This window comes from Hyla sarda, chromosome 2 (assembly GCF_029499605.1).
Source record: "Hyla sarda isolate aHylSar1 chromosome 2, aHylSar1.hap1, whole genome shotgun sequence".
NCBI classification, from domain to species: Eukaryota; Metazoa; Chordata; class Amphibia; order Anura; family Hylidae; genus Hyla; species Hyla sarda.
The window spans coordinates 361,899,287-361,914,116 of record NC_079190.1 but is presented as its reverse complement, the minus strand read 5'-3'; the positions used below and the strand labels follow the sequence as shown (position 1 = coordinate 361,914,116).

The 14,830-nt window shown below is 42.3% G+C and overlaps 1 protein-coding gene across 5 annotated transcripts in view; it reads left to right on the top strand.

Annotated features, from left to right (window-relative positions):
* Window positions 1-14,830, top strand: part of SYT6 (synaptotagmin 6) — a 461,499-nt gene that overhangs the window by 432,799 nt on the left and 13,870 nt on the right. For all 5 annotated transcript variants that reach the window (XM_056558356.1, XM_056558353.1, XM_056558352.1 and 2 more), the window contains exons 5-6: window positions 4,868-5,039; window positions 8,912-9,062. In XM_056558356.1, the coding sequence (XP_056414331.1) occupies window positions 4,868-5,039; window positions 8,912-9,062 (323 nt within the window). The remainder of the gene's footprint in view (window positions 1-4,867; window positions 5,040-8,911; window positions 9,063-14,830) is intronic.

Here is a 14,830-nt window from a genome sequence, read left to right as displayed (position 1 = left end):
GTACTCCGCTTTATATGGGCGGGGAAGAGATCCAGGGTTAGAGCAGCCTTATTGTATCAGTCTGTAGAGAGGGGGGGTATGGGAGTCCCTAATATTAGGGCTTACTATCAGGCGGTTATATTAGATCAATTGAAGAAGTGGTGGTGGCAGGTGGAATCGCCGCATTGGGTGGAAATTGAAGCATCTCTTCTGTCCTCTCCTTCACTTTTCTATTTCCTATGGACTCTCCGCTTCAATCCTACCTCTTCGCCCCCTTCTCCATACACTACGATAGCTGCTGCAGTCAGACAGTGGAGTAGGTCTACTATATGCAATAGATTACTCCCCCCTAGGATAAGCCTGGTTCCTGTGGAAGCAATTGGCCTGCACCTTCCTGACATTGACTTCCGACACTGGGTGACTAGAGGTATCAGATTCCTTTCTGATGTAGTCGATGGGGATGGCTTGCTTCCTTTCTCCACGATAGTTGCTAAATATGGGATTCCTAATAAGGACTTTTTTCTATATCTTAGATTGAGACATTTTATACAATCCCTACAGTGGCCAGTGGTTCCCCTTAAAACGACTTACGAATCCCATTTCCTGGATGGGGGGACGTTTCGGAGAGGCATTGCTATCGGATACTCTGAGATAGTGAAATTAGATTGCCCGGAGCGTTACCCCTTCCAGGACAAGTGGGAACGGGACCTGAATATGACATTCTCCTCAGAACAGTGGGCGTTAGCATTTTCTTTACCTAAGAAACACTCTAGGTGTGCTTCTCACTTTGAGGCGTCCCGCAAGCTACTATATAGATGGTACTACACCCCTGTCAGATTGGCTAAGATGTTCCCATCGGTCCCCCCATTGTGTTGGAGATGCAGGGCGGAAGAGGGGTCGCTGTTACATGTCTGGTGGACTTGCCCTGAAGTGCGACCGTTCTGGGAGCAAGTGAGGAGCCTGCTTGTCTCCTTACTCATGGTTCCCTTCCCTTGGGGTCCAGAGGTGGCCCTGTTAACTCTGGGTGTAGAATTGTTGCTTCCCACACACACTACGATCCTGTTCCAGGTTCTCACTGTGGCTCGAACGGCGATTGCTAGGTGCTGGAAGTCAACAGACGTTCCTGCCCTCCCAGCCATTAAAGCGGAGATACGCAATAATCTCACCCTTGAGGGACTCATAGCTAAGCGGTTAGGACTTTCTAAACAACGTATTGATGCATGGTTTACTTGGATCGAACAGTTGTAGTGCCTTACATTACGATTTCTGTATTGCTTTCCTGTATTCCTGCTTTTTTTTTTTTTATTCTTCTGTACCTTATTATGTATATTTACGTAACTGTATACTCCTTGTAGATTTGACATTGGATGGACCATATGACCTTCCCTGTTCTTCTTTTATCTGTGTTCCCTGTTGGAAATAATAAATCAAAAATAAAGTATTAAAAAAAAAAATAAAATGCATAACACATGTCAACGCTGGATACATTTAAAAGTAAATATTTAATTAATTATGACCTGTTATATTTATTACCCCACTTCTGACTCATTTTTGTATCAATTTTCTAGAGTAAAAACCTTAAAGGGGTACTCCGGTGGAAAACATTTTTTTTTAAATAAACTAGTGACATAAAGTTAAACAGATGTGTAAATTACTTCTATTGAAAAAATCTTAAAGGGGTTGTGCGCTGCCCTGACATTCGGAGCTCCGCTCTCAGCGTCAGAAAGTTCATTACTCCGAGCGCTGTGTGCGGGCTTCCGTGTTCGCGGCCGCCGGGCGTGACGTCACGACTGGCCCCTCGTGACGTCTCGCCCGCCCCCTCGTGAGCGGTCGCGCCCCCTTCCCATAGACTTTCGTTGAGGGGGCAGGCGAGACGTCACGAGGAGGCGGGCAAGACGTCACGAGGGGCCGGGCGTGACGTCACGCCCGGCGGCCGCGAACACGGAAGCCCGCACACAGCGTTCGGAGTAATGAACTTCCGAACGCTGCGAGAGGAGCTCTGAAAGTCAGGACAACGCACAACCCCTTTAAGGATTCCAGTACTTATCAGCTGCTGAATACTACAGAGGAAATTCTTTTCTTTTTGGATTTATTTTCTGTCTGTCCACAGTGCTCTATGCTGACACCTCTGTCCATTTTAGGAACTGTCCAGAGCAGCATATGTTTGCTATGGGGATTTTCTCCTGCTCCAGACAGTTCCTGACATGGACAGAGGTGTCAGCAGAGAGCACTGTGGGCAGACAGAAATAAAATCCAAAAAGAAAATAATTTCCTCTGTACTATTCAGCAGCCAATAAGTACTGGAAGGATTAAGATTTTTTAATAAAAGTATTTAACAAATCTGTTTAGCTTTTTGGCACCAGTTCATTTAAAAAAAAAAGTTTTCCACTGGAGTACCCCTTTAAAGCGTACCTAACAGATGTCACACAAAAAAAATATTTAATATGTTACTCAGTACCTAATCCAGACCATCTAATTTTTATGCCTCTTTCCCCTATATCGATTATAAAAATACCTCTTTTCAGTAGCTCACAGTGTTAGTAATCCTCTCAGGGAAACGGGGCGTGTCCTTCTCTTGTGGTGGTGGGAGGTGATTGATGTGTCTGTTCGTGCAGCCTTGTCCATGAGTCATCTCTTGTCCATGACTCATGGACAAGCTAATGCTGCTGCAGGACTGCCTAGTGTCCCAGTAGGTATGGGGACCTCTAGTGGTGGGAATATCAGGAGCCATTTTCTTTATTAATTATTTCGAATTACAAAAGGTGTTTAATTTTCATAAGAAACAACATATAAAACAATTTTGAATCTGACATGGCCCATTTAAACTAAATAACATGGTGGAGACCTTATTACTGATATATGCTGTGTATTTTACTTTGAATTGATGCATTTTAAGTTTTGACTTTTTTTTTTTTTAAAGATGTATGCAACTCATAGTGACCTTCCCTTTTGGACCAGGTTTATTTATATTTATGTGCAGAATTTAGTAAATGCCCCATTATTGACATCACACAGGGGGTAGTTTATTTTCAAGCTTAAATCCAGGGACAATGTATTATATGGTTTATGTACCAGCACACAGGCCATGAAAAAGCTGAGAACTCCAACTAATGATAAATTACACACTGCAAAAACCAGTCTATCAATAGTTTTAGCAACATACGCCTAGCACTAGAAACTAAGCTAATGATACTTATCTATGAATCTATCTGCTATTCTACCCACATAGGACTACAACTTTGCCTACATCTGGAATTGATAGCTCGGTTAAGAAGTTATTTATAACCATTTTTTACTTTTCAGTTTTTCTGTAAAAGATATAATGCATCTATTAGTTCTTCACATTTTTTAACAGTTCTGATGTTTCAAGCTGGTAAGTGAATGGAATACAACCAAAGGGCTAGACTACCCTCAATACTCTTAAAACCTGACAACATAGACAAAATGCAGGTTCAGGCAGCACGCTCTATTCGGCTAATAATGGCTGACCAGGTATGGTGTGATGGTAGCTTTAGCCAGTCCTCTATCCAATATTGAGTCTGCGGAGGTGCCGGGATGCAATAGAGTAGATATCAGTATGTGAAGTATAAAGACAAATCCGAAGTATACCCGCACTCACCGCTCAATACGTGACTCGATGCTCCTCCAACCGGGGCTGACCGAGGATACGGGCTGCAGAGATGGACGGGGCTCAGATACTAACTACCGGTGTTTTCGTGCAAGAATGCCTCCATGAGGCAGATGAAGCGAATTCTTGCGCGAAAACACGGCTAGTTAGCCTCTGAGCGCCGTCCATCTCTGCAGCCCGTATCCTCGGTCAGCCCCGGATGGAGGAGCATCGAGTCACGTATTGAGCGGTGAGTGCGGGTATATTTCAGATTTGTCTTTATACCTGACAACATAGAGCTTCTATGTTACAGATACCACCAACAGCTTGAATACTGAGTGGGCCTGTGCTGGTGTCTCTCCTTGTGACTATGTCAAAAATTCGCAGTGTGCCCAGTGTCTTGGGCTCATTATGCAGGACACACATGCCTGCAGAAGCATTAAATTATGTTAGACTTATTGAGGGTCATTATAGATTTAATATCTGCGCAAAGATTTAACACTAAACAGCCATGACTAAGGACAGGATGAGAAAGAAACAAGATGGCTCTGCAGTGGGGCTATCCACAATGGATCAGGGGTTGTCTACTGATTAAATGTGGGTAGCGCCACTGCAGTGCCATCTTTTTTCTTCCATGTCTTTCCCTTTACTTATGGTTCCTAGCTCCCCCATTTACAAGGGTGATCACTTTTCACCCAATGATTCGTTGGAGGTCATACATGCTTGGAATTAATATTATGATAAAAGGAACAGTTATATGAGATGATGTCGAACTTTCTGCTTTGTCGGCCTTTCACCCATCCTGCCTTTCCCAATTGACTAACAGCACTCACAAAAATAGGTAGATGTCATGTCTACCTAAGGTTTTAAACCAGTGACTAGAGGTAAGCACAACAGTAACTATAGGACTATAGTTGTGTCCCAATCGACTGAATGGATCGGTTGTTAAAATTAATTCCACTTTTAGCATGTTAGGAAAAGGTGGATACAGTTCCAGAAGATCTCAGGTTGTCATACTGGATTTTCCAGGCAAATGAAGCACTTTGGTAAGAACTAATTTGGTAAGACCAAACTAATCCATGGGTGATCTGTTAGATTCGTATTTGGCCAAAGTTACAGTAGATTTCCTCACCTCTGATAGTGACATCACATGAATGATTATAACTTGTGTTTGTGCTTAAGTATATACTTGTCTCTGTCCCCAAAATATATGAGCTTTCTGCTAATGTTAAAACAGTTGAAAACAAGATTAAGAAGGAATGTCATCATGTTTCTCTACAGATCCGTACGTGAAAGTGTCCCTGCTTTGTGATGGACGTAGGCTGAAAAAGAAGAAAACAACTATAAAGAAGAATACCTTAAACCCTACATATAACGAGGCCATTATCTTCGACATCCCACCAGAGAGCATGGACCAAGTCAGCCTGCTTATTTCAGTTATGGATTATGACAGGTAAACAACATTATAAATGTTGACTGCAGAAAAAAATTGCCATATTCAAATAAAGCTTACACCACAGAAAGCTTAACCCCTTCCCACCACACTGTTTTCCTATTCACCTTCTAAGAGCCGTAATCATTTATTTTTTTCATCTGCAAGTTTATATGTAGACTTATTTTGTGCAGTATAAGTTGTACTTTTCAACAGCACTTTTCATTTTAAATCTAATGTATTGCAAAACATGTTGTGTTAAAAAAGACGTGTTACATTTATTCTGAAGTTCAGTATGATTATGGCATCAAATGCTTATATGGTAGTTTTTATTTTGTTCTACAGAAAAGAGCTGTACATTGCCATATTTTTACCCCTATACATGTTTGTTTTTTGGTCTGTTGAGTTCTGTGAGGGTAAATTTATTTCCAGTGATCTATTTTTACCATTTGAGAGAAAATGTGACTGTTTTCTCACTTTTTATTCCCATACTAGCTTAATACTCGGCATTGCCGCAGGAAGCTTTTGACTTCATATCCCGTCCTCATATATTGTTGTCATATCCTAACCTCATATCCTGTCCTCATATCCCGTCCTCATATCCTGACCTCCTATCCCGACCTCCTATCCCATCCTCTTATGCCGACCTCCTATCCCGTCCTCCTATGCCGTCCTCCTATCCCGACCTCCTATCCCGACCTCCTATCCCAACCTCCTATGCCGTCCTCCTATCTCGACCTCCTATCCTGACTTCCTATCTCGACCTCCTATCCCGACCTCCTATGCCGTCCTCCTATCTCAACCTCCTATCCTGACTTCCTATCCCAACCTACTATCCCGACCTCCTATCTCGTCCTCCGATCTCGTCCTCCTATCTCGACCTCCTATCCCAACCTCCTATCCCGACCTCCTATCCCGACCTCCTATCTCGTCCTCCTATCTTGTCCTCCTATCTCAACCTCCTATCCCAACCTCCTATCTCGTCCTCCTATCTCGTCCTCCTATCTCGACCTCCTATCCCAACCTCCTATGTCGACCTCCTTTCCCGACCTCCTATCTCGACCTCCTATCCCGACCTCCTATCCCAACTTCCTATCTCAACCTTCTATCTCGACCTCCTATCCCAATCTCCTATCCCAACCTCCTATCCGACCTCCTATCTCGACCTCCTATCCCGACCTCCTATCCAGACCTCCTATCCCAACCTCCTATCCCAACCTCCTATCCCAACCTCCTATCCCAACCTATCTCGACCTCCTATCTCGACCTCCTATCCCAACCTCCTATCCCAACCCGTAATATGTGTACCAGGTATTGAAATTTCTCCAGCCCTATGGATGTTATGTGGGAACATACATTTCCCATTGATTTGCATGGGACTTTAAACAAAAACCCTGACACTCACAAATGGGGGTAGTTAAGAGTTAAGTTAGCTATCCTATATTTTAAGTGGACATATAAGTAACATGTGACCAAGTATTATCAAAATATCTCCGTTTGGAAGTTATGCAGTAACATATATTTCCCATTGACTTGCATGGGACTTTAAACATAAACCCCGCACCTGGCAAATGGGGGTGATTAAGGGTTAAATCACCTATCCTATGTTTGTTGTTGACATATAAATAACATATGTGCCAAGTTTCATGTTAATATCTTTAGCCGTTTGGACGTGATGCTGGAACATACATACATACACACACACATACACACCTTGAGTTTTATATATATAGATTTTGTGGGAGGTCAGATGACAAAAAATTTCTGATAAATGGATATTTTCTTATCATTTACCACCTTCACTGTGCAAGATAAATAACATTATGCACAGAAAGATACGTCAAGTCCCAAAATTCTCTATTACACAACCAAACGGAGAAAAAACAATTGTGTAATGGCGGTGCTCAGCTATAGTATTAGATCAGATTGACATATTGAGAGAAGGAGAAAAATAAAAAGGTTTATTTTATCTCCTAAGATGCCCAAATTGGGTAGGAGGACAAATAGCTACTTTGGCAACAGGCATTGAACACTTAAAGGGGTACTCCACCCCTAGACATCTTATCCCTTATCCAAAGGATAGAGGATAAGATGTCTGATCACGGGGGTCCCGCAGCTAAGACCCCCACGATCTCCGTGCAGCACCCAGCGTTCGTTTAGAATGCTTGATGCGGGAGGCGGGGGTTTGTGACGTCAAGCCAGGCCCCTCGTGATATCACATCATGCTCCCCTCAATGCAAGTCTATGGTAGGGGGCGTGGTGGCCGCCACACCCCCTCCCATAGAAATGCATTAAGGGGGCGTGGTGTATGTCACGAGGGGCATGGCAGGACATCATGACCCCCGCCGCCTGCTCCAAGCGTTCGGAACAAAACCTTACTTGAAAAAGTTTGGTACTTTGTGCAAAATGTCTGTTGCTGTAGAAGCTTTCTTTCATCCTACTAGACCTGGGAGTATTTTAGAAGTTGGAATAAAGTGGTGAGTGCTGCTTGTCTTTTCTTCTTCTGTTAATACGTATAATTAATGTTATATTTAAGAAGTTCAAGAATTTCCACAAGCAGAAATATCAGTTGCTCATTTTTTGTAGTTTAGGTACATTTATTTAAAAAATTGCAAGGTTGGGGGTGGGGGGGGGATTTGAATTTTAAAGGGGTACTCCGGTGAAAAATTTTTTTTAAACAGAACAGAAAGTTAAACAGAAAAGTTAAACAGATTTGTAAATTACTTCTGTTAAAAAAACTTAATCTTTCCAGTACTTAGCTGCTGAATACTACAGAGGAAATTATTTTCTTTTTGGAGCACAGAGCTCTCTGCTGACATCATGACCACAGTGCTCTCTGCTGACATCTCTGTCCATTTTGGGAACTGTCCAGAACAGCATATGTTTTCTATGGGGGTGTTCTCCTACTCTGGACAGTTCTTAAAATGGACAGAGATGTCAGCAGAGAGCACTGTGGTCATGATGTCAGCACAGAGTTCTGTGTTCCAAAAGGAAAATAATTTCCTCATTTCCTCTGTAGTATTCAGCAGCTAATAAGCACTGGAAGGATTAAGATTTTTTTAATAGAAGTAATTTACAAATCTGTTTAACTTTCTGGCACCAATTGATAAAAAAAAAAAAAAGTTTTCCACTGGAGTAGCCCTTTAATATCTTTCTTCCAATTTTTTTTTAATCCCCCTAGGGGACTTTCGCAAACGGTCTATCGATCCCTTAGACAGTGCATAGTGATCCAAAGCATAGGCTTAAAGGGGTACTCCAGTGGAAAACAATTTATTTTAAATCAACTGGTGCCAGAAAGTTAAACAGATTCGGAAATTTCTTCTATTAAAAAATCTTAACCCTTCCAGTACTTATCAACTGCTGTATACTACAGAGAAAGTTATTCAGCTCTCTGCTGAAACATCTGTTCATGTCAGGAACTGTCCACAGAAGGAGAAAATCCCCACAGCAAACCTATCCTGCTCTGGACAGTTCCTGACATGGACAGAGGTGTCAGCAGAGAGCACTGTGGTCAGTCGTAAAAGAAATTCAAAAAGAAAATAACTTCCTGTGGAGCATACAGTAGCTGATACATACTGGAAGGGTTACAAAAATGAATAGAAGTAATTTACAAATCTGTATAACTTTCTGGCACTAGTTGATTTAAAATAAATTGTTTTCTACCGGAGAACCCCTTTAAAGGCAGTGTATCGTTATTGGAAGATGAAAATTCTGGGAGCCTTCAGGAAAGATAATCTTTAAAATAGTCTATATACTGTATATATTTGAAGGTGCTGATACATTTAAGTAACAAAACTAAAATGAAATGTATAAAATATGCCTTGTAACTTGTTCATTGTTCGAAATATTACAATACTGAAAATTCTTAATGTACATTCCACTTGTCTATTTAGGGTTGGACATAATGAAATTATTGGGGTGTGTCGAGTTGGTAATAACACAGAAGGCCTTGGACGAGATCATTGGAACGAAATGTTGGCATATCCCCGAAAGCCTATAACACACTGGCATCCATTGGTAGAAATGAAGAAGTCATTTAAAGAGGTTTGTTCCATAGCTTTCATATGCCATGTTATCTCTGAGACTGCGACATAATGAAAACCTAACATTTTATCTGACTTTTCTAGTCAAATATATATGGTTGTCACTATATAAAAACAAGGTTACAAGTAGAATCCATTTTTCGGGAAGAGCACACTTTTCTACAGTCCTTAATGGTACTCTCATTTAATAACAAAATGTCTAATGGTTTCCTCTAAAGCAGTTCAAGCACTTATAATTTGTTTATCCGATTCTTCTTGCACCTGCTTTCTTTCAACCTCTTGACTCATAAATAATGGAGGCATGCTTCATTTGAAATATCCTGTAGCTTTCTCAATAGGTTTGCTATAATCAACAAGTGTACAAAATATAAACAAACTTGGAGTGGAACTAAAAGTAGAGCGCTAAATTAAATAAAGTGTTCTTTAGTAAAATATTCTAAAATAGTACTTGTAAATATTGAAGCTTTTTCCTAGAAATGGATATTGGTTACCTGAATTTAGAAAGGATTCTGGAGATAGAAAAAGTTTTACCGCGGACACAGAAACCATACTCACAAAGAAACCATACTCACCAGCTAGTCAGTGATCAAGGCAGCTCACGGCTGCAGACAGTGACTGACCAAGAAAGTATTTCCTGAAGGGACAACAAGAGAAAGCAGGAACCATTAAAGGGGTACTCCGCTGCTCAGAGTTTGGAACAAACTGTTAGAGCCCTGCCCCCTCGTGATGTCATAGCCCTGCCCCCTCATGACATCACGCCCACCCCCTCAATGCAAGTCTATGGGAGGGAGCGTGACGTCTGTCACGCCCCCTCCCATAGACTTGCATTGATGGGGCGGGGGGGGGGGGGGGGGTGACCTCATGAGGGGGCGGGGCTATGATGTCACAAGCTCCCGGCGCTTGCTCCAGCGTTCGGAACAGTTTGTTCCAAATGCTGAGTAGCGGAGTACCCCTTTAAGGAACATTGAGGACAGGAGCAGTACAGTAGAGTCAGGAGCAGAAGAGTAGCCATTGGAGGGAATCAAAATAGGGCAGATTGGTTTCTTTTTTTTTTATGTTGGAAGCACCCCGAGTCCATTGTAAAACATTTTCTATCTCTAGATTACTCTTTTATTGTAAACAGTTCCTATCAAAGTCAGGATTCCCAACTAGAGTATCAGAGGATCTCTGGTGTACACAAGTTTTGACACAACTCTCATCCTCTCAAGTATGATGGGGGAGAGTTACCCCATCCTGCCCCAGAACGTATGCATACAACCAGTTAGCTATATATTAATGTAACTGGACATATGCATACGTCATAGCAATCGCATGCTCAGCGCAATGTACTGCAGGAGATTGCTGGCGAGACCCGGCTGTCAATCACAGCCAGGGTCCCGCAGCAGTTGCCAAGACCGGGATCGCGCCGGTCTCGGCAGCATTAACCCCAAAGATTCTGTGATCAGTCCTGATCCCGACATCTATGGGATTGACAGGGGCAGAGGGCTCCCCCTGTTCACCATCAGCGATCCCGCTATACGATCGTGGGGTCTTGGTTGCCATGGCAGCAGGTAGCCAGCTAATGACCTCCTGTCTGCTTAGTATGGCAGCCTGTGAGGTCCAGCCATAGGCTGGATTACACAGACTGCATATCAGTGTATACTGACAGTTATACTGTGCTGCAGTACAGATGTACTGCAGCATAGTATGACAGGAAAAAGGGAAAAATATAAAAATAAAAGGTTTTAAAATGTCCCTTTCTTAATGATTTGTACAATAAAATGATAATGTTATTCATCCTGCAAGGTGAACGCTGTAAAAAAAAAAACACAACAACAAAAAAGTGCAAAAATCGCTAATTTTGGTCCAAAACATGGAGTAAAAAAAGATGAAAAGATAGCCTGTATCACAAAAATGGTACCAATAAAAAGTACAGCTAATCTGGCAAGAAATAAGCCCTCACACAATGGCGTTGGAAGAAAAATAAAGTTATGGCTGTCAGAACATGCCAACACAAAAAAGGGAAAAAAAATTATGTTGTAAAAGGAACATAAAAAGCTATATAAATTGTCAAGTATAAAGTGCAATATGTCATAAAAAACTAAAAGCTAACTAAAAGAATATCGGAGATATTACCGCTTAAAGAGACACAAGCCAGATTTGAAAAATTGAACCAGGCCATTAACCCCTTAACGACCATTAAGGAGATTTATCAAAACCTGTCCAGAGGAAAAGTTGCCCAGTTGCCCATAGCAACCAATCAACTCGCTTCTTTCATTTTTAACAAGGCCCCTGCAAACTGAAAGAAGCAATCTGATTGGTTGCTATGGGCAACTGGGCAACTTTTCCTCTGGACAGGTTTTGATAAATCTCCCCCCATGAGCGTATATTTACGCCCATGGCCGACTCTCATTATGTGAAGCGGGCTCAGGAGCTGAGCACGCTTCGTACCTTCTGTGTCCCAGTTGCTATCAGCAACCAGGACCCGCTGCTAATACCGGACATCGCCGATCGGGCTGATGTCCGGTGTTAACCCTTTACATGCAGCGATCTAAGTTGATCACGGTGTCTAAACCGGGAGAAAATACTGCCGGTTAGCGGCGCCCCGAACAGCTGAGAGGACAGTGGGAGGAGCCTTACCTTGCTCCTCGCTGTCCAATCATCGCTCTATTGCTCTAAGCCTGAGATCCAGGCTGAAGCAATCCAGCACAGATTACACTGATCAATGCTATGCTATGGCATAGCATTGTTCAGTGTATGCAATCAAAGTATTGCATGTAATAGTCCCCTATGGGGGCTAAAAAAAAGTGAATAAATGTGATTTAACCTCTTACTGAATAAAAGTTTGAATCACCCCCCTCTTCCCATTTAAAAAAATATATATATGTAAAAAAATAAGCATATGTGGTATCTCCACGTGCGTAAATGTCCAAACTATAAAAATATAATGTTAGCTAAACCGCACGGTCAATGACGTACACGTAAAAAAAAAAAAAAAATTGCTTATTTCTGGTCACTTTTAATACCCTAAAATCTTTTCATAAAAAGCAATCAAAAAGTCCCATCAAAGTCCCATCCCATTTTTAATAAATGCTGCTGAGAAGCCTTAGATCATTGTGCATGTTGTGGGTGAGCGACCATGTCTGTTTTCTCTATTTGAATTCTCATTACAAAGTACAATTGGCGGCACAATAAACAAGCCCTCATATGGGTCTGTAAGTACAAAGTTGAAAGTGTTCTGATTTTTAGAAGGTGAGGTGGAAGATACGAAAGTGCAAAAACGAAAAAACGTGGTCCTTAAGGGGTTAACGTAAAAACAGGTGGCTACCATAAAGGGAACCAATCAGCAGATTTTAGCATATATAACGCTTGACAATACATTATACGTGCTAAAATTGTTATCCTCACCACTATACCACTGTACTGACACTGAATGAAAACCACTGTGCACAGATAAGTATCCCTAATACAATGACAACATAGTGAGGATCCCAGCTCTACACAGGCTCTGCACACTGCATAAGAGGTTACATTGCAGTTACATCCAGTAACTTACAGGTGGCGTCCTCTCTCTGAATCATTCTCTTTCTTTTTCTTCTCTATCTGACTTAGACCACCATGAAGACAGTCATGACTTGTGACTGCCAGACAAACATCTAAGCTCCACACTTTTTCTCATTGCCCCAAATAATGCCCCTTGGTGCCCTGCATAGTATCAGTTAGGGGGCGGGGGGTTAGGTTGATCAGTTAGGTATGTCCCCAGAGGGTAGGTGATCCTTCCATTAGGTAGTTTACCCCAGTAGGTAGGAAATTTCCCCTCATTCGGCAGATGCCCCTAGTAGGCAAATAATTCTCCACTATTAGGTAAATGACCCAAGAAAGTGAAAATCCCCATAGCAAACCTATGCCACTCTGGAAAGTTCCTGACACGGACAGAGGTGTCAGCAGAGAGTAATGTGGACAAGACAAAAAAGAAATTCAAAAAGCAAAGAATTTCCTCTGTAGCATACAGCTGCTAATAAGTACTGGAAGGATAAAGATTCTGGGAACTCCAGAACAGGAAATGGGTATAATTATGATTGGAGCAGGGATTTGCATGTTTGCTGCCCTTTTATTCATTGAAGCATTGACTCATACGAAGCTGCAGTTCCCATAGAGAATGCATGGAACAGCAGGACAAAACTCACCGCTCAATTCATAATTAAAACTTGGGCCGCATTCTGGAAATGGTGGGGAATCCTGTGGTACTTGGGTGGAAAAGAATATTTTTAAATCAAATGGCACCAAAAAGTTAAACAGATTTGTAAATGACTTCTATTTAAAAATCTTAATCCTTGCAGTACCTATTAGCTGCTATATACTAAAGAGGAAGTTATATAGTTATTTTCTGTCTGACCACAGTGCTCTCTGCTGGCACCTCTGTCCATGTCAGTAACTGTCCAGAGTAGAAGCAAATGCCCAGAGAAAACCTATCCTGCTCTGGACAATTCATGACATGGACAGAGGTGTCAGCAGAGAGCACTGTGGTCAGAGAGAAAATGACTGTACAACTTCAATGTAACACCAAAGAAAAGAAGCTGAATAAGCCGGCACAGCCTTAACCCCGTATATCCACTAGAGTACTGCGCAGGTAACAGTTCAGGTGTGTGAGTAATGTACACAATCAAGGTGGCGCTACACGCTGCAGAGTTAAATGACGATATCACACAAGAAGGAGATAAAAGCGGAGCGCTCACCGTTCTCGAGATCGGACAGACATAGGAGACTTCGTCCATGGACCGAGCCGGTCTCAAGCAGGGAGGAGGCAGCTGGATCCAGGGGAGTTTCAGATGCCGGGCCATGGACCAGGCTGATGAAGCGCCTAGGGGCGTGATACGATCCGTGGCCCAGCGTCTGAAACTCCCCCGGATCCAGCTGCCACCTCCCTGCTTGAGACCGACTCAGTCCATGGACGAAGTCTCCTATGCCTGTCCGATCTTCAGAACGGTGAGCGCTCTGCTTTTCTCTCCTTCTTGTGTGATATAGACTATACAACTTCCTCTGCAGCATACAGCAACTGATAAGTACTTGACGGGTAAAGATTTTTAAATAGAAATAATTTACAAATCTGTATAACTTTTTCCACTGGAATGTCCCTTTAACATAACTACGCATTTAAAAGTGTTGAGAGTGTAGGTGGTATAGTTATCTAAGGACAAGTCACATGTATTTTCTGGGTTTAATAAAAGTACAGCATTTCTATCTGGATTTAACATAAATACATGTTAGGCTTCTTTCACACTGTCGTTAGTACACGGCAGTGTGACGGCCGTCGGGAGAGCCGGGCAGAATAGCGGGAGAAGAATTACTTGCTTGTGCTGACTTTTTCTCCCGCTATTCATAACAGCGCATAGTGGCCCCCATAATAGAAAATGGGAGACACTGGGACTCGTTGTTGCCTGTTGCTCCCCGTAATGAGAATGGCCATTAAAATCAGAAAAAAAGAAGAAAAAAAACTTTGACAGCTGTTCTCGGAGGAGCAACGGCAGTGTGAAAGGGGCCTTAAAAGCATTGAGAGAGAAAGTCGACTGGCAGTTTCTCCACCACTTGGCAATTTGGTAAGATCCAAATCATTCCACAGCATTACAATAACCTCCAAATCTTTTTTAATTTAAAATAAATGTGTCTTAAAGGAATGGTTGACAGAGGAAGGGCTAGAGGAAAGAGCACCTATGCCATGTCCTCTGGTAGAGGTGGAAGCTGTAGCTGAGCATAGCACTAGTGGGATTGGTGGTGGTAGGCGTGGGGGGG